At 48.8% G+C, this 24370-nt stretch overlaps 1 protein-coding gene across 2 annotated transcripts in view; it reads left to right on the forward strand.

Annotated features, from left to right (window-relative positions):
* The first annotated feature begins 5810 nt into the window (after positions 1-5810).
* The window catches only part of PRDM6 (PR/SET domain 6), a 240405-nt gene continuing 221845 nt past the window's right edge, over positions 5811-24370 (forward strand). The window contains exons 1-3 of one of the 2 annotated variants that reach the window (XM_060177491.1): positions 5811-5944; positions 6411-7017; positions 15795-16102. In XM_060177491.1, coding sequence (XP_060033474.1) covers positions 6426-7017; positions 15795-16102 — 900 coding nt within the window. In that variant the 5' untranslated portion in view covers positions 5811-5944; positions 6411-6425. Of the gene's footprint in view, positions 5945-6039; positions 7018-15794; positions 16103-24370 lie in introns of those variants that run through there. The other variant, XM_060177493.1, reaches the window with a different exon arrangement.

A 24370-nucleotide genomic window follows, 5' to 3' on the forward strand; every position in this document is an offset into this window, starting at 1 on the left:
GGTGGGGAGCCAGGGGCTCGAACCAGGATCCTTAGCCAGTCCTTGCACTTCACGCCATGTGCACTTAACCCACTGCACTACTGCCTGACCCCCTTAATAGTCTTTTTACAAGATCACAAGGGTGTAGTTCCATACCAAACTCATCACCAAAGCTCAGTGTCCCCAAGGATAATAATCACAGTTCTCACAAAAGTCTGCAGCTCCTTCTCCTCCACCTCCTCTTCCTCCTGCTTCCCTTCTTTACAAGTTCATGTGTTTTAATTCCACATATGAGTGAAACCATCCAGTTGTCGTCTTTCACTTCCTTCCTTCCTTTACTAGGAATAACTACCTTCAGATCCATCTATTTTGTTCTGAAGGACACAATCTCATCTTTTTAAGCTGCAGATTAGAATAAAGCAAACAGAAATGAAACACTTCCTGATCCAGGAATGCCACTGTTATGCATATATCTAAAGGACACAAAATTATTAATTCAAAAGGACATATGCACCCCTGTGTTCACAGGTGTACAATTCACAATAGCCAGAGAGTGAAAGCAGACTAAATGCCCATCAGCAGATGACTGGATAAACAAGCCATGGGACATATACTCTATGGCACTGTTACTCAATACCTCACACACATGACACACTGTAGACTCACTGAATTCCAGAGGTGGGGTGTAAATAGGTGGTGGAGAAGGAGGAAAGACTTTGGTAGCTGCTTCAAAAAAAAAAAGTCTAGGGGAGTCGGGCGGTAGCAGCGGGTTAAGCGCATGTGGCGCAGAGCACAAAGACAGCGTAAGGATCCTGGTTCGAGTCCAGGCTCCCCACCTGCAGGGGAGTCGCTTCACAGGCGGTGAAGCAGGTCTGCAGGTGTCTGTCTTCCCCTCCCCTCTCCATTTCTCTCTGTCCTATCCAACAACAATGACATCAATAACAACAATAACAACTACAACAATAGAGCAACAAGGGCAGCAAAAAGGAATAAATAAATAAATATTTTTTTAAAAAGTCTAGGGTGGTTTGGCAGATAGAGTTCATGCCTTTCATGCATGAGGGTCTGGGTTCCATCTTTGGCATCATGTGAAAATCCCAGAGACAAAGTTAGAATCTTCAAGGATGGTGGATGGTGTAACAGTGATCTGGTCTTATTGTGTATTTAGGTCTCCCCCTCCCCCTTTCCCCCTCCCTCCTCCAAGCATGGGTGACTTCACTACTTCTAAGTTGAGTTTTTGTTTTAATTTTAGATTGAGGAGACACACCACAGGGAGGGACTTCCATGTGGTGCCTGGGTTCAAACCTGGACTATCCTCCTTTCCCCTTCTCTAAAAATATATTTTACAAAGAAAGGATTGGGCTGGGAAGGCAGTTGAGGGAGTTTCATGCATACATGAGGCTGCAGGTTTGACTCTTAGCACTGCATTAAGAGAAGAAAAAAAAAAGGCCCAGTACTGAATGTCACACTGATCCCTCTTCTACTACTCATGGCTGAAGAAAGCGAGACTCCAGCAGTTTGGGGTTAAGTCAATGTGTCCCAGTAAATTCAACAACAGGGCAACTTCAGCTAAAGTCCCAGAGTGAGCAGATGTACTGAAAGCCTACTAGGAGGCCAGGAATATAAATATAGCTCACTGGTAGAGAGGATGGGCCAGCACCTGGGGCTGAGCGTAGGTGGGGGTTCTTCAGGGCACCTCTTTGATGTGTTAGTACCTGGCCCAAGCCAGGGCAAGGAATGCCCCACTCAAGGAACAGACTGGCATTGCTTTGAATTTTGATTCACACTTCACCTTCCCTGTATATTCAGAACAGTACATGTAGACCTGTGACATGTCCATCCACCTATTGCACTCTCCTGTTTTTTTTCTCCCCAGGGTACTTACTACCATCTTCTTCTTCTAGCGTTTGCCCTTCTTCCGTAGCCAGTCAACAGCGTCAGGTTGAGCCTGATGTAAAGTTTCGAGACCTCCTTTGAATCTGGAGAGGTGGCAGTACTACCATCTGCCAATGACTTACTCATGGTTTACTTTCTGCTCCCTCCTCCTTGCAATATAAAAGTGAAGCACTCACTCAGGTTGTGTTTTGTTTTGGAATGCCCCATCTACTTTCTAAGGGTATGGAGTGTCACTCAGAAGTTGCCCATGACTGATGGATGTTCCTGTAGCTTCCAGGTCTGGGTGAGTTGCTTAGCTCCTCTGACAGGGATGGGGGAGGAGGGGAAGGTAGTCTCTCTCTCCTGGGAGATTCCTGCTTAAGCCTGAACTCTCAGGTCCTGGGGTCCCTGGTCCCAAGGTCCTAATGTCTAGAGGAAAGAAGCCGTCTGGCTGTGTGTAAACAGATGTAGAAGAAGTCCGTGCACTCTTTCTGCTCCTACCCCCATCTCCAGGGGTGGTTTGGGAGAGAGGCTTGAACCCAGGGTATCACACCTGCTAAGTATTTGCTAGGGTTCTGAGCCACAATTTCAACCAACGTCCCGATGGCGTGGTTTAGGGGGATCTCTCCACTTGTTTGACTTAACAGAGTCTTCCAGTCTGTGCTCAGCCTCTCTTTATCCATTTTCCTTTTATTACCGCCCACCCCCACAGCCCCCTCCCCCCTCCCATTCAACTTCTCACCCCCTCCTCCCTCAATCCATTTCCCTGGGAAAATAAATCTCCGAGAGGAGGCCAGCAGAGTGGATCTCATAGACCCCTTCTGAATAAATGTCTATATTAATGAATTATTAACCCAGCCACGCATGACCTTAAACCTAGGAGGGAGCTGGGCACTGAGGGCAGGGAGAGGAGCCGCTGACTTCCTTATTAGAGGCCGACCATTGCTTCTCCCTCCCTCCACCAGGGGGGAAAAAGAGGGAGACAGTAATATAAAAGACAATTTGTTTACGATGTCTGTCAAACGAAATCAGATCTGGGGTCTATCCGTCTGAGCCCCACAGCCGCTGGTCACGCTCCCTTCTGCCCCGCCCAGCAAGGGAGACTATGGGATCCTTTTCAGGGGACGGTGGAAATGGTCTGAGAAAATGATGAATTTGGGTAGTTAATTTATCGACCCCGGCTCCTCTTTCCCACTTGTTTTATTTTAGAGGTCATTAATCAATGAAGAAAAACACCACTGTGTCCCCCTCCCCGCCCCCATCCTCGTTTGCACTGAGTATGCTCTAACTCCTAATTTATTTATTCCGCTGGAACAAATTCCCAGCAAATATGCGCGCATCGATTGGACTGCGTTCGCGCTCTCCCCTGAAAAAAATAAAAAAAAAAAAAAGGAAAGCGAAGGCTTTGTGGGAAGGTATGGGCGCTGGCAAAGCGGTCCGGGCGAGGAGTCCACGAGCTTCCCTGGTCTCTCTCTACAGGGGGAGAGGTAGGACGAGTTAGAAGGACCCAGGCCTTTACTGCAAGGGGGCTTATATTCTGGAAGCTTGGAGGTTTCTGGTCCAGCGGAATCTAGAGGAACTGGGAGCTCAGGGAGTGGCGCCACAGGCCACCTCTATCTAGTGGGGGTGGGGAGGCACTGGGGCTCCCTGGCAGGCCTACCCCTTCCCAACCTCTCCCCTCCCTGCCTCCTGGAGCTCAAGGTCCCAGCTGGGGCCTGGGGCTGCCCCAGTGTGCGCTTCCGACCTTGCGAACCTCCCTTTACCCCTCCCTGGTCTCCTCGCGACTATCTAAGGCGTCATGATTCTGGGGTTCCAACACCCCCACCCCCACCCCCGACCCCGTGTAAGTGCTCGTTTTCTGGTAGGCGGTCCTCGCATCTGGTCCGTCGGGGACCCCAAGTAGAAGCAGAGTGGGACGCAGGGAATAGGGGTCCGAAGATGCCCAGCCCAGTCACCCACTGGGCGCCCCCTGGCCCCGGGTTTGAACCCCCACCACTCCTTACTAGCGCGGCATTATGCAACCTGCCCAATGTCCCTGAGCCTCTGTGTCCCTGTCTGCACAGTGACTCTGCCATTTCCACAAAGGGAGGAGGCAGGCAGGGTCGAGGCACCTGCACGTCTAAGGCTCTCGCCAAGTCCTCAGTTAATCTCACTGCTAAGGGGACACGGGGCTCCCCGGAATATGGGCGGCCTGAGGCCTCAGAGGCAGCTGCAACTAACGTCCCCAAATCCCGAGCTCTGCTAATGTCCGGGGTACAGAGGGGGAGATGTTAGGAGGATTCCTTGGAACGCCCAGTTCTGGGGTCTGAAACCTTGGGAAACAAAGTAGGGGTGGAGGGTGCCGCAGCTGCATTTCGGGTGCTCCCGACTCTCCTGTGGGACAGTGACTCCGGGCAGGGTGGGAACAAGTGAGCGCGCGGCCCCGCAGTCCCTTTGGGCATCTCCACGGGGCGCTGGCTGACTCGGGCCTGGATTTGGCTCCTCCCGCTTGGGCGCCGGGTCCGCAGCACCACGGGCTTGCCCGGGTGGGGTTCGTCTCCTATACTGGCACCATCAATCGACCCAAGGATGGCTGGCGGCCTTGTCCCAGTATCGCCAGCCAGAGCATATTCGGTCCTGCTCCGTCCGGATCTGATGCACCGCGACGCCCCCGTGAGATGCCGGAACGGAGTCCGAGCAACGCGGTTCCCAGGCTCGGATGGAACGATCCGGTGAGAAGAAGGGAACCGGCCAGGGCGGGTAAGAGCGGCTCTCACTCCTGCTGAGTGGCGGCAGCCGGTCTGGCCCGAGGGGACGCTTCTCTGGAGGTGCGGACTGGACTCCCCAGCAGCGAAGGCCGATGGCACAGCGCCCTTCTGCACTGAAAGGTGCAAAAACGCGTGGACACGCTGCGCAAGGGCGCCTCATTCGTGGACGGGACACCCTGCATCAGAAAGGGGGGGGGCCTGGCAGAGTGTAGGTGCGCTCCCAGGCTGCACCCCGGACATTGTCTTGGGGGCCACGAACCCGGGGGTAGCTCCGAGCAGCCAAAGGCAGATGAGTCTCGCCGGTGTCCAGCCGCAGCTGCATCGCTGGTGAAACTCCGGATACTCGCCTCCGGGTCCCAAGAAGGAGGGGGAGCGACCCCTTGAGAATGGATGAGCTGAACCCCAGGTGGGGCTGTGTGTATGTGTATGCAGATTCACACCCGCTTTTTGGACACCCCGGCTGATCTCTAGCTTCCCAGCCGCTCTCCTCAGCCCAATGCACGCTGGCCCTGGCCTCCCCCTGGCCCCCACCCACCACTCCTGCCCCTCCCCCCCCCCCCCAGCCAGGACTTGTCAGAGGTGGCGCGGCCAGCTAGTGTGGGGAGCCCGGCATCCAGACAACTTTCTGAGAAGGTAGAGCCGGGAAGAAAGAATTGCAAACCCGCTCCCGCACTCGGCCCTGCTTGCCGAGACACCAGCGCCCGCCCCGACGGAGACGCGCCCCGGTGGCCGCCGCGGACGAGCTGGGGGCTCAGAGCCCGCGCAGAGCAAAGGTCCCTCGGGCAGGAGGTGGAGGGCGAGCGGGAGACGTCACGTCAAAATAAATAAATAAATAAATAAATAAATAAATAAAAGTGTGTGTGTGTGCGCGCTCGCGCGCGCGCTTCTGTGGGCGGGAGGTGAGCTGGAAAGCGAGGAGGGGATTTGTGCGGGAGTCTCAGGCAGGAGGTGGGTTCAAGCGGGTTAAAACTTCCTTCTTCCCGCTCCCCTCCCCTCCCTCCCCTCCCCTCAGCGCTTCTGGTCCCTCTTGGTCTTCCGCCCCCCCCACCCACACACACTTGTATTTTGTGCTGTCGTAAAACCCACGTGCCCAGACGCGGGGCTGCCGGAGCGTGGAGCCGCGGAGCCCGGACGCGCCGGCCGAGCGGAGCAGCCCACGGGGCTCCGTCCCGCGCCCGGAGGACTCCGAGGACGCACTCCCCGCCGCAGCCGCGGAGGAGGGCAGGGCCGGCGCGAGCGCCCGGGCGCACCTCCCGCGCCGCCTGGGGCATGTAGCTCGCCCCGGCGCTCACTCTCCCGCGCGCTCCCCGGGCCGCAGCCCCCGCCCACCCGCGGGTTCCCAGGTAGGACTGGACCGGTCTGGGACCGAGGGGCAGGGGCCGGGGGCCCGGAGGCTGGAGGGCGCGAGCGGGGGAGGGGGGGCGGGGGCGAGGCAGTCCCGCCTCCTGGCGCCGGCGGCCCTGGGGGCTGAGGCGCTGCGCCACTCCGGCTCGGGGCGGCTGGGGCGCTGGCCGGGGGCGGGGGTTCCGTGCTGTGGCCGAGCTCCGCCGGGCGCGCCCTCACCCCGGCTCCAGCCAGAGGCGCCTCGAGCCGGGCAGGGCGCTCAGCTCCCTCCGCTCGGCGCCGCGGCTGCGGAGGAAACTTTGCGCCCCGGCGGAGTTGGGCGGCGAGTGCCGCCGAGCCCGGCCGCTGCAGCCGGAGTCCAGGGCTCCGGGGTCCCGGCGGCCGCCTCGTGCGCTCCCGGGCGCGCCGGGCCCGGGGCCGGCCTCGCACTCACCCTCCGTCCTCTCTGTGCTCTGCCCCCCTCAGCTGGAGGCGTCGGACATGCTGAAGCCCGGAGACCCCGGTGGCTCGGCCTTCCTCAAAGTGGACCCCGCCTATCTGCAACACTGGCAGCAACTCTTCCCGCACGGCGGCGGCGGCGGCGGCCCGCTCAAGGGCGGCGGCGCCGTGGGGCCCCTGGGCGCGCCGCAAGCTCTCCAGCCGCCGCCACCCCCGGAGCGCGCTGAGCCTCCGCCCGACAGCCTGCGCCCGCGGCCGGCCTCGCTGTCCTCCGCCTCCGCCCCAGCTCCCTCTTCCTCCTCCTCCTCCGCGGCTTCCTCTGCCTCCTCCTGCGCCGCCGCTGCCGCTGCCGCCGCGGCCGCCGCCGCGCTGGCGGGTCTGTCCGCCCTGCCCGTGGCGCAGCTGCCGGTGTTCTCGCCCCTGGCCGCCGCCGCCGTGGCCGCCGAGCCGTTGCCCCACAAGGACCTTTGCTTGGGCGCCGCCTCGGGCCCCGGGCCCGCCAAGTGCGGCGGCGGAGACGGCCGGAGCGGCCCGCGATTCCGCTGCAGCGCCGAGGAGCTGGACTATTACCTGTACGGCCAGCAGCGCATGGAGATCATCCCGCTCAACCAGCACACCAGCGACCCCAACAACCGTACGTAGCCCGGGCCGCGCGCGCTCTCTCGGGCCGACGCCGTCGGGCGCCTGCAGGGAGGCGGGTCGGACGAGGCGGCGCCGGGCAGGGGGGTTGCTCCAGGTTCCGGCCCGCGCCTCCCTGGATGCCATGCAAAAGTTTCTTTTCTGATGTTTAGAGATGGCGGGAGAAAGTCTGGGCGGCACCTCGGGGTTACCTCCTCTCCCTTTCCTTCCTTAGTGGCAACCCCGAGTCAGGAAAGCAGTGGCGCCCGCGGACGGTGTCCCGGGGCGGGGTCCGTCCAGCTTGAGCGGGGGGAACAGCTTGGTAAGGAAGGGCCTCAAAGTGGAGTCCGGGCTAGTTTTTCCCATCTTTCTCCTCCAGTTCCCAAGTTGAACACTTCAGTTCTCGATCAGACCTTGAGATTGTGGGCGGGTGGGGAAGGGGCGGCCAGGAGCTGGGGCTAACCAGGCCTGCGGGAGTAGGGGTTTTGGATGCCACTGGGCCAGTCTGGTTTCTGCAGGCAGGCATCATTTTGAGGTCTGATAATTAGTTATCTGAAAAAGGAAGGGAAAAGCCAGAGGCATAATAAAGTGGGGGTGGGAATTCCGACATCAGGACAGGTTCGTTCTTTGCGGATCCCGCATTCTCCGTGCGTCCTTCATTCTGCAAATGCATGCCGGCCCGGCACAGCCACACGTGTCGATTTACTTTAAACAAGCAGGACGGCAGGCATTTATGTAAGAATCTTTATCTCTCAGGCCCCAAGTCGATGTCAGATACCTCATTAAACATCAGGTCTGTTTTCTGGCTTTGGTTCCTAGAGTCACAGTTTTCAGTATCATTTCTGAGTAACTTCAGACGCGTTGTGTGTTCACCTAACAAGCTAGAGACACGGGTAAGTATACTTCCAGAGATTTCTTGGAAGAACATTAAGGCAGGTTGAGAGTCAGAGGAAAGCATTTGAGAGATGAGCTCGGTTCTGCATTTCTCCTGCATCTAACTGCCTAGCGAGGAGTATTGATCACAAACTTTGATGATTGTTATGTTTTGAGCACAGCCCCTCTTGCAGAAACGCTGTCTGTCTGTCAGCTTCTTAATTCGTTGTAAAAGCAACATAACTTCAGGTTATAGTTACTTCAAAACTATTTACTTCATGAAAAATACCGGATACAAGTCTAGTGGTTTCAGCATACTAATATTTTCATGATGTCTAGAGATAATTGTTTCGTTGGAGATAATTATTACTAATAAAAAGAGTAACTTTTCTAGGGCTTGAGGGTTAGCATCCAGTTAAAATCATGGGCTCAGCTCTAATTTTGTCTGTAGCGAAGAACATCCTTGCGTTTTAGTTTACAGAAAGTTTTATGGAATTGTTGTCATCTTGGATTTCAAAACATTTACCTCCTACTCAACGTCTTGTATACTCCCGTTTTCAAAATGATTCTTCTTAAATGTGAAATTTTAAAAATGCTCTGGAAAAGGCATTTCTTATCACTGCGTGACATGTAGTCATTGTGGACTGGGAGTGCTTCATCCAGTTTGTAGTTTTTCTGTCTGAATTAAATTAGTATTGGAAGAGACACCAGCAGCGCACCCCAGGGTCCAGGCAGTCCACAAAGCTCTATGCTGCGGGCTATGCAGTCTTGAGGCTCAATGCACTGCCACTAGAGAAAAACCTAAACTAGTTAGACAAAGAATTGGAATAGGTTCCCAGTAAATATATGGCTGTTGAATCAGTTGATTGCCAAGGTGCCTTTTTCTTCTGGCTAGAAGAAATGAATGATAGCTTGTTTAAATTATTATTTTTTATTCTGCATGCATCTTGTGGTATCTCCTCTTGAGTGGACTGCACTGCCTTGGTGTGTGTGAAGTGCTAGGAGGAAAGACAGAAGGGAAAGTGCGATTGTCTCCTCAGAGTTCCACTTTATGCTCTTTCTCACTTAAAGGGCAGTTGAGAAGGGAAGTGGAAAGCCTTGTCTGCCCATGGACTCTGTAGAACAGGTCTCCCTTCTCTCAGGAACTTCTCCAGCAAGCATGGGCACTCCTCTAAAATGGGGGTGGGGCAGGTGGGTTTTACAAAGATGAAGTGAGACCTACATGCTTTTAATCCAACTGGAGACTGGAAACAAAACGAGAAATGCAAAGGGCAGGGAAGCTGTCCCCCCTAGGCAGGGAGGAAATTGGTGTGTTTGTTTCTTGCTAGAGAAAGATAACAAGACCCCCCCCCCAACTCCTAGCCACCACCGCTAGAGCAACCCCTATTCATTTATCTATCTTTCTCTTTCCCAGGATGTTATGAAATTACAAGTACTGCTTCCTTTCCTTACCTTGATCTGAGTCTTTCCCCCTTTTTCTTACAATGCAGAGTGGGGTCCCCTTACTTTATTCCTTTCTGGCAGGGGAATTAAATTTTTTATTTTATTTATTTATTTATTTATTTATTTATTTATTTTTTGCCACAAGCCAGCAGCCCACTAGCACCTGTGAAGCAGTTTCATTTCACTTTAAACTTTTAGCAGCAGCTATGCACAGTGAAGGCGGAGGGAAGGTCCCATGGTTCTCTTCTGTACAGAAGGATCTTCCAAGGGTATCAGCTAGGCAGGTCTGCCCAGACAAGTGCTCCCTGCATGTTTCTGTCCTCTAGCTCTGTCCTCTGTATCAGCGGATCCTGTGATTGACATGTGCACCCACTGCAGCTCCAGGTATTAACTGCCTCTTTTTTTTTTTTTTATCTCTGCCAAGTCCAGTGGAACGGCTTGTGACATAAGGGTGGAGGGTGGTAGTGGAGTGGCTTTCTTCTTTTGGTTTTAATGCTTTTATTTAATTGGGGCGCCTGAAGCCAAGTTTCCTCTCTTCTTGGTTCCATTATAGAGCATAGGTGCTACTCCCCCGGGGCTTGGGGTGCTGGGGCGCTTTCCAGAAAGTGGAGTCTGGTTGAGCCTGGCCTCTGCATTTGTTGGAAGGATGCTGGGATGTCTCCACTGAGCCAACTGGGGATATTCCTTCTTTGCACATGGGTGGAAGCCGGAGCTAAGTTCCACTCAGTCTCTCTTTGGGATGTGGCTGAGGCTTTTCTATGGAGGCAGGAGCTGCCCACCCCTCACCCGCCCCGCCCCCGCCCCAGAGAACCGTATTGAGAACAGTGCTAGCAGGTGCAGGCAAGCAAGAGGCACCTGCCAGAGGGGAGAGTTCTCGGTGCCTGGAAGGGAATCTGGACCCAAAGTGGAAATTCTGGAAGAAGATAAAAGGGGAAGAATATTTTCTGCAGGGGGGTGCACGGGGTAGTCTCACTCCACCCACTTGGAAAGTGCAGATCCTATTTGGGAAACCCCCAGGCCCAAGGACCTGCCTGCTGAGTCGTCCTGCCACCAAGGGCTCTGTCCCCTGCCTCCTGCTGTCAACAGGCTCCTAGCTACTTCCAAATTGAACTTGGTCCCTGGTGGGAGGGAGACTCTGCATCCTGTGTGTGAATGAGTGAGTGTGTGTGTGTGTGTGTGTGTGTGTGCGTGCACGCACACACACACACACACACACACACGTGCAGGTGCTCTTCCCTGACATATTTTCCCCTTTTCCGTTCTCACTGTTCTTCTTTTATGTATGTGTGTGCTTGTAGGCATAGCCCCGTTCAGAAACACACACGGTTTAGCTATTTTACATCATTCCTTATCTAGCGCCCTGAAAACCCGTACATAGCGCCATATATTAGATTGAGGTTAGAAGAGGTGGCGACTGTTTATTTAAGGTGATAAAATGGTCCATCAGCAGTAATCTCCATCGATGCGTGCCACCAGGAGATGAAGGATGAGGGGACAAGCCACAATTAATTGCCCTATAGTTGGGTAGGGGAGAGTGGAGCCGGCCAGGCTGCTTCGATCTCCCAGCGCCTCCTATTCATCATCTCCGCATTGTATGTGGCGGCCTCGCTGGGCCAGGGGCCGCCGAGGTTTATCTAAGCTCAGGACTCAGTGCAATATTCCCTGCCCTCACACATGGGTGCTCTTCATTTAATTTATGAATACAGTCATCCGGAGACAAGTAAAATGTACCTCTCCTCCTTCCCCCTTTTGTCTTGGCCACTGCTCGGCCAGAGCTGGGCAGGAAAAGCCCAGCGCCTCTGTGATTCCAGGGAATCTAGAAAACTCTGGAGAGGTGGTGGAGAAAGATATTCCCCCCAAAAATGTTTCCTTGGGTGCTGCTGGATTGTGGGGCTCAGCCATAAAGGATTCCCCCTTCCTGGTTGCCAGGCTTGGAGCTGTTTCTAGAGCCTCCTCAGCATCCAGGAGTGCCGAAATTCAGCCCGGTGGAGGAAGTGGGGTGAGGCCTTCAGAGTTCAGAAGGTGGAGGGTGTGGATGCTACCCACCCTGGTGTTGCCCCAGTATCTTATCTAGGCAGAGATGCAGGGTGGGCAGGGGGAGAATGGGCTGGAGGATGAGGCAGGAGTGGGGTGATCGTGGGTACTGGAGGTGCCAGCCGCTGGCAGGGTCACCTCCCTGTGCTCCCTGCCCTGAGCTCCTGGGTGCAGGAGGTGACCAGCAGGTGGCACTCCCCACTCCTAGGGTCGTGCCTCTGTGCTGGGATCTATGGGCACTGACATCCCTTGGGATTGAGGGGCCAAAACCCTCAGAGGGTGGTAGGGGAGGATTTATGGTCCAAGGGTTTCCACCCCCTCAGGCAGAGAGGCAGGCTTTGCAGCTCCCAGCTCACTAGTCCCATTCCTACCATTCCCATTTTGGAGTGCAGTGCAGTGCAGAAGCCTTGAGCCTTGGGGGGTGGGGGGAAGTCTCTCTGTGTATGTGTGTGTGTGTGTGTGGGGGGGGGGTGGCTGAACTTTCTGTGCCCTTGATCCACCTGCATTACCCACCAGTGCCTGACAGCACGGAACCTCTGGATCTCACCTGTTCTAGACTGGCAGATGGGATGTCAGAAAGCTGAGCAGGTGCCTGTGGGGGACCCCAGCGTTTACCAGATCCAGTCTGAGTAAGGCGCTTACATTATTTCCCCAGGGCTAAGGTGAACGCTTTATGAAGAATCATGATGGAGCTGTTTAAACAATTCACCCGGATTTAAAAAGAAAGCAGGAACTTTATAAATACAATGACTTTATGAACTCCTCATGAATGCGGACAGATAGCTGAATTATGTATTGCTTGATCTGGAGTGCTGTAAGTGTTAATCTAGTGTATGTGTGTAAATGACACGTATGTATAAATAACATGAATACAGAAAGATATATAGATATATAAATAATATATAAATATATAAGTACATAAAATAAATACAGAAAAGTACGTGTGTGTGTGTGTGTGTGTGTGTGTGTGTGTATGTGTGTAATTTAGATATCTAGTCTGCTTCTTCAAGCCCTTTCCTGGAACCTTTTAGAAAAGGCATACCCAGAAGCCACTCTCTTAGAATGTGTGTCCACTGGTGCCATGTTTTTGTCAACCCCCAGGCATCAGTCAGTTAACTTGTTTCCAACATCCCCAAGCTCCTTTGAGACTTTAAGACATAAGTCAGAAGTCAGGTATTTTCAGCAGTTGAAGTTTTGTGTATCAGAAAATAGACTTAGACTATAACATGTATTTTTGATGTAATCGGGCCTTTTTTTTTTTTTTTCTGGTAGAACACTTCAGTACAACATGAAGTGTCTGATAAATTAAGAGGACTGGTGTTGGGACAAACTAATTCAAACCAGTTGATGTAGTCTGCTCCACTGTGGGCTTCTAACATGCAGGTAGTCAGACTACTTAGCAGGAAGCCTCAAGCAGCTGTTTGTCATTCTGCAAATGCTACTATTACATTCTGCCACCTCCCCCACCCCTACCCCCACCCCCACTGCTTCTTGGATACAAATAAGACTTAAGGAATTGAAGAGGGTTTTTTGATGGATTTCTTAGAGAAAGGAGTAACCATCGTTTTAGGCTGAGTTACAAATATTGGGCAGTGGTACTTTTATACCCCACTTGATGACACATAACTGGTGTGAGCTTGTGTGTTGTAGTAGAGATGTTGCAAGTTGCCAGAACCTTAAGCATAGATGATTAAGGGAATGCATTCTACACTTCTCATTGTTTCTTTCATTGAGCCAAGCAGGGAAAGTCTGTTGAGCAGTTCTCTGGGGTGATTTATTTTTATTTTCATGGGCACATTGCCTTTGCTTGTTATCATTTGTTTCAAGCCATTTTGCGAAGGTGCTGAAAGGCCATCTCTGAAGTTAGACACTAAAATTCAAAATTATGGACGGTATCTATTTACTTTCCTATCTATTCTCTTAATTCAACCTCCCCAGACACCAGGCTATGAGCAAGAGGTGATGAAACCTCTGTAGTTCAGTCATGCTACAGCAACTTCTGTGGCCCCAGTGTAGTTACTCCCCTGAAATATTTCATTGCTATTGATTGAATTATGAGTCTGGACATAAAAACTCTCCTGGCTTCCATTTGTCTTCTTAGACCTCTAGGTTTAGAGGCTTTGCAGTCACCCCCCCCCCAACCTGCCTGTGAATCTTTCTTCAGTTTCGAGCTTCTGCTCCATTGTCAAGTTACAGTGCTTACCAGCCTCAACTGCTTCATCTGCAAAATGGGAACCATCACTTAGCTAATTGGGTGGTGCTTTGGTTCAAAGTATCTGGCATATAGTAGGCACTTGGTAACTAACAATGGGGGTCTGTTTTGTTCTTGTTCTTGAGGTGGGTTTTTGTTTTTCATAAATAAGAGCTTATTTGATGTGTTTGTGTACTTGGGGGTGGGGATTGACATGTGGACATGGCTGAAATACCTCCTTCATCTATGTTCTGGGGTAAAACATAGGACCTGACATAAGTTTCTGTGGCATTTTGTTGTTGGGTGAGTGAGGACCTTTCTGCCAGGGAAGTGTCTCTAGCTACTCATTGAAAAAAAGAGTATTACTCAGGATGACCCCTCTTGGGAGGAGTGGAGTGGAGGGGTAGCTGGGAGTGGGAGGGTATGGAGGGGGGTAAAGGCCTTCATTCTCCTCAGCAGAGCCACCCATCAGCCCTGCTGAGGAGACATGGAAAGGAGGGGTCCTTCAGGGTCCTGACTTGCAGCTGGGTGTCCCTCTGACAAAGGTTCCTCCTTTAATGACTCACAGGGTCATAGTTTTATTGGGTGGTTTGAACATTTTAGCACAGAAAGGGAACCTCCAGGGTGAGCCACCAGGCCAGGCTGTGACTGAGGTGAAGTTCAGGGCCCAGAGCCCCAGAGGGTCACTATACACCTAGTGCTGGAGCCTGGCCTCGTGGCCAGCTCTTAACCATCTCAGTCCCAGTGTCACAGGCCCTTCTGCTGGGGTTTCCTGGCTCCCCAGGAAGGCTGAGTTGCACTGGGTTGTCTTTGCTCAGGCTGCCTCCCTGAGGCAGGTCCCCCTGAGCCAGGCGCAGACACAGTGGCTCCACTAGCTCCATTAATAACCCCGAGGGCAGGCCAGCCGACAATGTGGTCACCGCAGGCTCTGCTCCCCACAGCCTCCTGGCCTCTGTCTGCCCAGTTTGAGTGGAGGGGACACGTGCTGTCCATACTGTTGACTCTGCTCTGGGGAACATCAAGGAGAGAAGCTTGGGGATTGTTCTCCCCTAGTTTATAAGGCAGCATAATCACCTTTTGCCTTAGGATTGGCATCGAGGGGAGTCGGGCGGTGGCACAGTGGGTTAAGCGCACGTGGCGCAAAGCGCAGGGACCGGCGTAAGGATCCCGGTTCGAGCCCCCAGCTCCCCACCTTCAGGGGAGTTGCTTCACGGGCGGTGAAGCAGTTCTGCAGGTGTCTATCTTTCTCTCCCCTCTCTCTCTGTCTTCCCCTCCTCTCTCCATTTCTCTCTGTCCTATCCAACAACAACAACAATGGCAATAATAACCACAACGAGGCTGCAACAACTAGGGCAACAAAAAGGGGGAAAAATGGCCTCCAGGAGCGGTGGATTCATGGTGCAGGCACAGAGCCCAGCAATAACCCTGGAGGAAAAAAAAAAAAGGATTGGCATAGAGGCTGAGGCTGGGCCCTCTCCATGGACCATAAGCTGTAAAGACCCATTTCACTGATCCTCAGCTCAGATAAGCTATTCCTCTCACCATCCACATTGCCTTCTGGGAAGACTTTACATGCAAACACAGGCGCCTCAAATTAGCAACAGCCAGCCTATCCCCTACCAGAAGAGGTGCTCTGGGCACTAAATGCTTCCTCAGTATGGGGTTAGGCTCCAGGGACTCCAGTTCACTAGCTCTGCCCTCTGACCTGGACTCTTGGGGTATGGGGAAGAGCACCCTATGCCAGAAAGGTGATATACCTACCTTGATGACTTTTAAATTTTTTCTGTGATTGTAAAAACAGCCAGTATAGAATCTCTATGATATATCAGACCAGACAAGAGACAGGTAGGACTGTGTGTGTGTGCGTGTGTGTATGTGTGCGTGCATGCGTGCGTGTGAGACAGAGACAGACAAATAAACAAACATTGACACATCCCATAAGGAACCCTTGGGAATATAGGGAAGGGGTTAGAGGACATAGAGACAGGAGGGAGAAGGAGCGATAGAGACCAGGAGAAGAGAAATCCTGGCGTTTTGGGGGAACTAGGTCCAATACCAGGTGGATTTAGGTGGCTGAGTCCCAAGGGTGAGGTGGGTGAGGCCCCAGGGGCAGGAAGTTCTCCTAAGCCCTAAACCTTGGAAGAGGGCTCCCCTGGCAAGTGGGGGTGCAGTTGCTTCTGGTACTTGTGGGAGGTTAACTTGCTGCCAGGTTAACCCTCTCCCTTCCCTCCCTCCCGCGTGTCTCCCCGCAGGTTGTGACATGTGCGCAGACAACCGCAATGGTGAGTGCCCCATGCATGGGCCCCTGCATTCCCTGCGCCGGCTTGTGGGCACCAGCAGTGCCGCTGCCGCAGCGCCCCCGCCCGAGCTGCCAGAGTGGCTGCGGGACCTGCCACGGGAGGTGTGCCTGTGCACCAGCACTGTGCCAGGCCTGGCCTATGGCATCTGCGCGGCACAGCGGATCCAGCAGGGCACCTGGATCGGGCCCTTCCAGGGCGTGCTACTACCCCCAGAGAAGGTGCAGGCGGGCGCCGTGAGGAACACACAGCATCTCTGGGAGGTAAGTCCTCTGGGGTATGGCCTTTGACCAGGGACAGACTTGGGGCCCCCTGTCTTGTTCTCCCTATGGTGGTGGAGACTACACTTCCCTGTTTGAGCAGTACCTGGAACCCACAACACTTGTGCTATAAGGTAGTGTGGAGCCTGGAGCAAGGCAGAAAAACAGGGCCTGAAGGTTTCCAGAAAATGGGATCACCTCAGCCTGCTACCATTCCAACTAGGGTGGACTCTGCCTTTGTGGATTCCTTGAATCTTGACAGATTTTTTTTAAAAGTTTTTTTTTTTCTTTAATCAGTCAATACAGAGCAGAGCAAATTGGGTACTGGAGTTAGAGCTGGGTGTCCTGTTAGAATGTCTTCCAGTATGTTTCTGCTCCCTGGGCAAAAATAAGCTTCAGTATAAACTGGAGGGAGGAGAGCCAGGTCCATCTTATGAGAGAGAAACCTTTGTGTAGCTGCTGAATGTGAGAGGCCGTCACAGTGTCTCAGGACTTGCCCAGCTTCCAGAGGTGGGCGACTGCACTGGGACTTAGAAATCACCCATGTCAGCTGCTTCTCTGAGTGCAGGATGGGAAATCAGAGTTTAGGAAAACAAACTCCTATGTTTTGGTATAAGTCAGTTTTGACTCTGGTATTAGACAACCCATGATAAAGCTTCAGTGCTGCAATCTTACCTGATGTAATTCTTGAAGAATGAGGCACTTATGTGAAGAGCATCAACCTTACTTAGAGTCTCTCAGAACTCTAGGGGTGGTTTTTGAGGCCTATAGTCAAGGATGGACAGACGAATCTTAAGCAGGTAACACGTCTACTAGCTCTAGCTACCTCCCACCTAGGGAGAGTTCTTTATAAAATTCCAAACACTTGAGTGTCCAGAATAGGTAGATTGCACTGAGGTTAGCTAGGCAATATAAGTGAGTTTGACTAATGAGGAATGACTTTTTCAAATGCCCAGGACAAAGATGACTTGGCCTCTGCTAGTGGGCCTTGTCTGCTTACATCTGCCCCTCCTGAATGGCTCTGTGGCCTCCCAGGGTGACCCCTCCACTCTGAGCTATATCACAGGCACTCACTAAAACTCCTGGGACTCAGTAATTCTTTCAGAGTTGTGCTGAGTACCCCATATCAGTCAGCCAGGCCACCTCTAGGATTCTTCGAGGACCATGGGCATTGGGGTGCTGAGGCCTGCCTCCACAAAGGTTTTGTGGGTAGGGGAGGAGCTGAATATATGAGCTCACAGCCCAGTGGTCCCAGAGGACCACAGAGTGACCATTGGCTATACACCTGCTAGTGACTCACTTGTACACTGAAGTAGCTCCATTTCACCGCTAAACTGATGTTAGAAAACAATGGTGAATTTTTAGCATTTTGGAATAAGGTTCTTGAATGAGGAAGAAACAGTGGGTATTTTTTTTTATTGGCAAATAATGTCCTTTTGTGGTTTTTTTAAATTCTTTAAATTTTTTAAATATTTATTTATTCCCTTTTGTTGCCCTTGTTGTTGGATAGGACAGAGAGAAATGGAGAGAGGAGGGGAAGACAGAGAGGGGGGAGAGAAAGACAGACACTTGCAGACCTGCTTCACCGCCTGTGAAGCAACTCCCTTGCAGATGGGTAGCTGGGGGCTCAAACTGGAATCCTTACACGGGTCCTTTTGCTTTGCGCCACGTGCGCTTAACCTGCTGTGCTACTGCCTGACTCCCATAACGTCCTTTTGTAAAAACAAATTTTATAAGGGCAGGAGAACACACATTGGTACATTAGAGGCAGGTTAAAAGTAAGCTTTTGGATTGGAAAAACTCACAAGTGGGGAAGAATCAAAGCATCTGGCTTTGAAATATTTTTGAGTTGGTTTTTGTTCCTGACTAATTAGTTGTAGCCTCCAGTGCAGTTTAAAGTTTATTAAAACCACTGCCAGGCACTTTTGATGTTGTGTTGGTGTTATTAGGAGCTCTAATATCATTGAGTTAAAGGTCAGCAGTGCTTTGCTGAGAGCGTTGTGAAAGAGATGTTCAGTGGTGGATTCACTCTGTTTAAAGGCTGGAGGCTGGAACACTATTACACTGCTCCCTACTGCCTCACGGTTAGTGCCCATCTGCTTTCAAGTGCCAGGATGCAAAGCCAGGACCCTGGAAACAATTCCACATTTCCTTGGTTTTTTGTTGCTGTTTTTCTGCAAGGCTTTGGATGGCAGGAATGTTGACAGGCGACCCCTTAATAGTGATCTGTTTCAATACTGAAAACAATGGACTCTTCTTTTGTACTTTGGCTTGACCTTGATGAAGTTAAAATTCTCTTGTAGCAGAGAGACTGGACAACTTTTCCTACTGTTGTTGATTCTTCAGCAAATAGCAAGTGAGTTTTACCTGTTGTTTGGGAATGTAGTAGTTGAGTTGTTGGGGTGGTAGCGGGGTGCACTGATTTGATTCTCAGTTGTTAGCAAAGTGTTGCTGGGTGCATGCTTGAATGATCTACAAGTCTTCTAAAACTGAGACATTATTTACCTATTTTATTGTATTATCTGTATGAATAGTTAGAATAACATACACTTAAGATATAGAAGGAACAATAAAACTGTCATCTTGCAAAATGTATCTTTCTTCTGGGCAAACATATAAAATGTGACTTACAAGGGACAGGTAATTTAGTGCCAGAGTACATTTGAAAGAGAAAATACTTGTTTTAACTTTCTGGGAACTGGTAGTTATTGAAGGAGGTGTGGGGGCACAGATATTTGGTAGTACATGTCATGTGGAGCTATGTTCCTGTGATTTTTTAATCTGGTAAATTACTAATAAAAAGTAAGGAATGCAAACAAAAATTAATGAGCAAAACCCCACTTATTTTTTAATAAGTTTCAGGTTTTTATTAGTATCATTATTTTATTGTATGAAATATGAGTATATTTTTTATTTTAAAGCATGCTTTAAGTCACATTTATGACAGAATATTTCAAATGTTAGGTTGTTCCTTTCATTTTATCTTCTTTTTCAAATCTAAATTCTTTGTGAAAACTTTTAAACATTATTTTTGTTAGAAAGAACCAGTAATTAGGACACACTGAAGGTCTATAGAAACATTTTGGCAATAATTATTTTATGACTCATATAATAATTAACTATTTTTAAGATCATAGCTTTTTGATATCTTCCAGAATAGCAGATCGACATAAGGCAGATCTTGGAAAAAAATTAAAAGCAGTTGAATCAGGACTAATTTATTTAAAAACCCAACTGTAATGGCTCCTTTTATTCACATATTTTAAAGTCACTTGCTGATGAGGCAATGTCTTTATATTTTGAGTTCAGTGCTCAGGTCCTGCTGGATCTCACTGAGGCTACTTATCTTTATTTCAGTACAATAAATGGATTGCTAATCTTCTCCCGTCACTGTTTCCAAGTAGATGATGGATTTTTGTTTCAGTTTACAGCTCATTGTTTCTAGTACAGTTGGGCTTTATTATACACATGGAGGCTTATTATAAAAACAATCAGATTCACCTTAGTTACTCCTTTTGTTTAATTATCAAAAGCTTTGTTTTCTTTGGATGGAAAAGTGGGCTTCTTAATATTTAACATGTATTATCCAGGGAGAGCTCGTTTGATTGGTTTGTAAATATGCCATCATTTTTAGTTAGTAATACATATACATATATATATATATATATATATATATATATATATATATCTTGATTCTTAAAAATACAGCAATTTTTAAAAGTTTATTATCAGTCCCTTATCTTCAGTAGGGTTTGACTATTTTGGGGTGTTTATGGGAAATTATTTTTTAAAGGACTAAGCCAAGATATATATTTGTAGTTTGAATGTAACAAGTTATTCATTTTTGGATCAGCTCTTTTTGGATCAGAAGTTAATGTCTTTTACAAAAATTAATATATTCAGAAAGTTTGAAGTAAAAATAATACAGGGTTTGTTCAGCAATCACTCTAGTTCGCGATATACATTTATTTCAACAAGACTAGGAGGCGTTATCTTTTTCTAACTGTTCAGGCACTGTGGGAAAAGTCTTTCTCAGTGTTTTGCAAAGAAAACAGTCTCTCAGCAATTAGGTCTTATTGATGAGAGTGAGATATTTTTATCCTAATAACTGAAAAGGCACATTTGATTCCAACATTTATAAAAACATTATCTCAATTATTAATGTACCCTTTTCCCTTGAGATAAATTAATCTACTTGCACATGTTTTCCCCTTTCTGCTTAACATCAGAACTTAATATGACTGGGCCTGAGGAATGTACACAAGTGTATACTTAAAATCCTATTGGAATAAGGTACAGAAGTTTGAAAGACAGTTATAGTTTAAGATAGATAGGCTAGTATTATACTCAGGCCTTCCAACTCAGAGTCTGATTTCACAAGGAATTTTAGCAACAGTGACAAAATAAATCTCCCATGTTTTCACCCTAGAAAAATTATTCTAATAGTTGAAACAGTGTAGTGGCTTGTTAGAACCACAGTCAAGGCACTGGAAAGGGGTTCAGTTTAATAGAACCTGTCTTCTCTTTGCCTGAGTGAATTTGAGTGTCTCGTTTTCATTTGAACTATGTGGGAAGCCTTCGTAATTTTTTCTTCAGAAAAAAGCAAAGGGGATAACATAATGTGGTCCTTTATGTGGTTTGATTTTATGCCATCATATTTTAGATTAAATAAGAATTTTGCTTTTAAACAAATAGTCTATTTTTCATCATTACCTTGTAGCTTAGGTCAAAAGATATTAAATGAAAACTGATATTAAAAATATATTGCACATTGCTACATGCTTATATTTCAAAGCCATCACAGGTAATTGGCACTGGGAGGGGGTGAATTGATTTCATATTTTAAATGTCTTTTATGTTTCTATAAATGACCCCATGCTGTGCATAGTGCTATACCCATTTGTATATAGTGAGATATTGAAAACAATCGTATATAATCAAACTAAAATCATTTAAAACCTAAATTGAAGTCATTTGAAAATCTGTCCCAGTTATAGTCCAGTTTGCCTCATAGACTCCAGGGAAGAGAATTATGTGACAGTCACACAGTCCTATTGGAGTAAAATCGTGTTTCTTAGTAATGTGTAATTTAATAGACTAGACTGCTTGTCATCTTGATTTTGAGTATGTTAGTTTCATGGAATCTAAGTAATTTCTCCTTAAGAAAATTAAACCCTAGTAAATCACTACTATGTTTTAAATTATGCAGACTAGCAGCTGGTGTCTCTCTTTGGCCTTGCCTCATTTGATTTGAAGATGTCTTTTATAGTGGTGCCCATTTGACAGAGCATGAGCACTTCATAGTTTTATATAAACTGTAAAACCATCTGCTCTCTCTTGGAAAGGCTTCCAGCATTGTGTATAAAACCCAAACTTAGTATTTAAAGTTGATTTTGTAGAGGTCCAGGCCCTTCTGAATGATGGATCAGCCAGCACGGTGCCACCCTGGGGTACCCAAAGTCCAAAATATAACCCTGTTTTAAATATATACCATAAAACCATTTGGAAGTCCTCATTTTAGTGAGAGTGCATCCAAATATGACACCATAGTTCTCTGAGTGCAAATACCATTGAAGAGTTATTGATATGTAGCCCCTGTCTGCGGGTTCTCTTCTTTAGTTTCTTATTTACAGATTGTTTCTATTAACTGACAGCATTTTGTTCCATGTGAAGAGAATAACTTACAAACATTTCTTGGTCCCTAACTGCTTCCCTCTTTCATCATATGATCTCCCACCCTTCATCCCTCCCCCCTCCCATACTCACTTTAAAGTCAGGAATAGAAAGCAAATCATAATCATAGAGGAAATTGGTGTCCTGTGGCCTCCTCCCTTACCACCATCTCCCTCTGCCCCCTCTCCCCCCCACACAAAAAAAATCACTGTATAGCAGCAAGTGATGTGATGAAACTGAGTCTTTGGTCTATGGTAGCATTCCACCTGGAGAGCCTTTGAATTCCACTGTGTCAATTAAGGCTATTTTAATCATTTGAGTAAATCTCTCCCGTTACCAGAAACCACTTAGAGCTGCAGTGTGATGCTTCAGGTCTTAAATTTGTTTTTGATTGAATATGAAAAGCTGCTCACAGCTGGAGGCATTATGTCCAGAGTGCCAAAAGCCTCTCTTCCCCAGAAGGGTGGATATGATACGATAACAATACGATACACTGACAGAAGGAAAAAAAAAGGTTTTGCTTTTCCGAAGAATGCGGTTCATGGAACCACCACCATGAGACTGCCTTGCTCTTTATCTTTCATTTTCAGAGTCGGATCTACTTCATGGTTTCACGAGTTCAGACATTCCTTGTGTATTTACACAAGAAATACAGACTCCAGCGCAGCTAGCTACTTAGCATAAAAGCCAGCAAAGCCAGAGCTGAATCTACTTTTCCTTGTAAGCATTTGCCACCTCGCGCAGATAAGTTACAGAATTCCATTATCCAAATTGTTACACATGTGTGACAGAGGTTGACCTTTCGTCATGTCAATCCTTTTTGTGTAGGCCCCAGGCTCCAGCCTAATGGCTCAAACCCTGATTTACTCACTGTAATAAGGGCAGGAGGTCGAGCAATTGTCAGACTGCCTGTTCGTACTCTTCTCGGAGCCTGGTTGAAGGCTGTTAACACAAAGCTTTTCAAAGTGAATTTACAACCAGCCCCACTGACAGAGGCCAATCAGTGCACCATAAATGTCAGGTTAGTGAGATTGAGCAGTAAGTAAAGTACTGACAGCACACTATTGGCTGGAATCAATTGGCCAAGGTTTCACTGAGAAGAGCAATCTATGTGTGGCTGACGGAGGGGAAGAGTGAGTGTACAGCCTGGGGTGGGACATTCAGGTAGAGTCTGTACATTCACCTGTTAGCAAGAGTCACACCAGAGGCTTCCATTTGTTTCAGGGTATCTACCAATCCCTGTGCTTATGTGATTCACAATCTGAGGGTCCAGAGTGACTAAGCCTGCTGACTCACTGTGGCTTGGTGATTTAAAAAAAAAAAAGACCCCATGTTAGAAAGAGAAAAAATATTTTAATGTGCAGCCATCAGCACTGGGGGTGAGTGGGGATGGTGGGATGGGGTGAGGGACGCATACAGTGCGTTAGAACTCAGCGGACAATGATTCGTTCACATTCCAGAATTGTTGCAGGGTTATCCACACAAATTCACACACCCCCCCTGGGCTCTTCCCAAGGCTCAGCAGTGGGAAACTTTCAGAGAAGTCACTAATGAGTGATTATGCGTTGAAGAGCTGCATATCCATGAGATGTGGTTTCCCCTCCAGAGTGGGAATGTTTTTATCATTTTGTGTAATGACAGCCAGGACAACAATTCATTGAGCTCTGAAGGCATCAGCATTAAAATGGAGGAATCCATTAAAATGCTGTATGCAAGGATTTATAAATTAGGCAATTTCCTTGATTATTGCAATCATTTACAAAATTGATTGTTCCAGTGTGGTATAGACAGATTCCAGCCATGGTCATTGACAACGGTCACATTCTCTGATATCTATAGCCACTGGCCACTAAACCAGGTCACTAATTCTCCCCCCCCCCACACACACACACTGTCATGGGTCTCAAGGTCAGGCAGACTTTCCAAGAAGCTCTGTGTGAGGAGTTCCGTTTGTCTTTAGGTGGAGACCCACCTAGAAGGGGGAGCACAGCTTTTATATTTCAATCCCAACGTTGGAGAAGGGCTCAGATGTTTCTGAGAATGTCTCAACTCAGCTGTGCCCATTTCAGAGGGAATGCTTTCTGTGCAGATTGCAGCAGTAAATATTCGTTTCATTGAAGATCTGAAAGTCAATTCCACATTTTATTTGTTGGTCCTCAGAGTTCTAATTACCCAATAGATATATCGGAGAGTCACTGGATTTTAGGTCAATTAATTGTGGAAGGCATAATAACGACATTGTTACAAGTGTGAAACGTCCTCTCCCAGTACCAGATGCATAACAAGTTCACTTGGTCCTTAATCACTAACCACAAACCACAGAGTCGCCTTTATTCCTGAAATATCAGAGATGGGCCATGCCAAACGTGTCTTCAGAGCACTGTCCAAGGCAAGCTAGCCATGCGGTTTTTGCTCGGTATAAAATAACTGACTTCAGACATTTGTTTTTAATCACCATTTTGTTTTTGATCCTCATCTTCACTCTTCCACCCCCCCAACCCCCCCGTGGCCCCGTTGGACACAGACTCCGGGCTTATAAGACAATAGCCCTTGAGAAAATCATTTAACACTGTTGAGATTTAATACATTTCTTTTCCA

This window comes from Erinaceus europaeus, chromosome 2 (genome assembly GCF_950295315.1).
Source record: "Erinaceus europaeus chromosome 2, mEriEur2.1, whole genome shotgun sequence".
Classification (NCBI taxonomy): Eukaryota; Metazoa; Chordata; class Mammalia; order Eulipotyphla; family Erinaceidae; genus Erinaceus; species Erinaceus europaeus.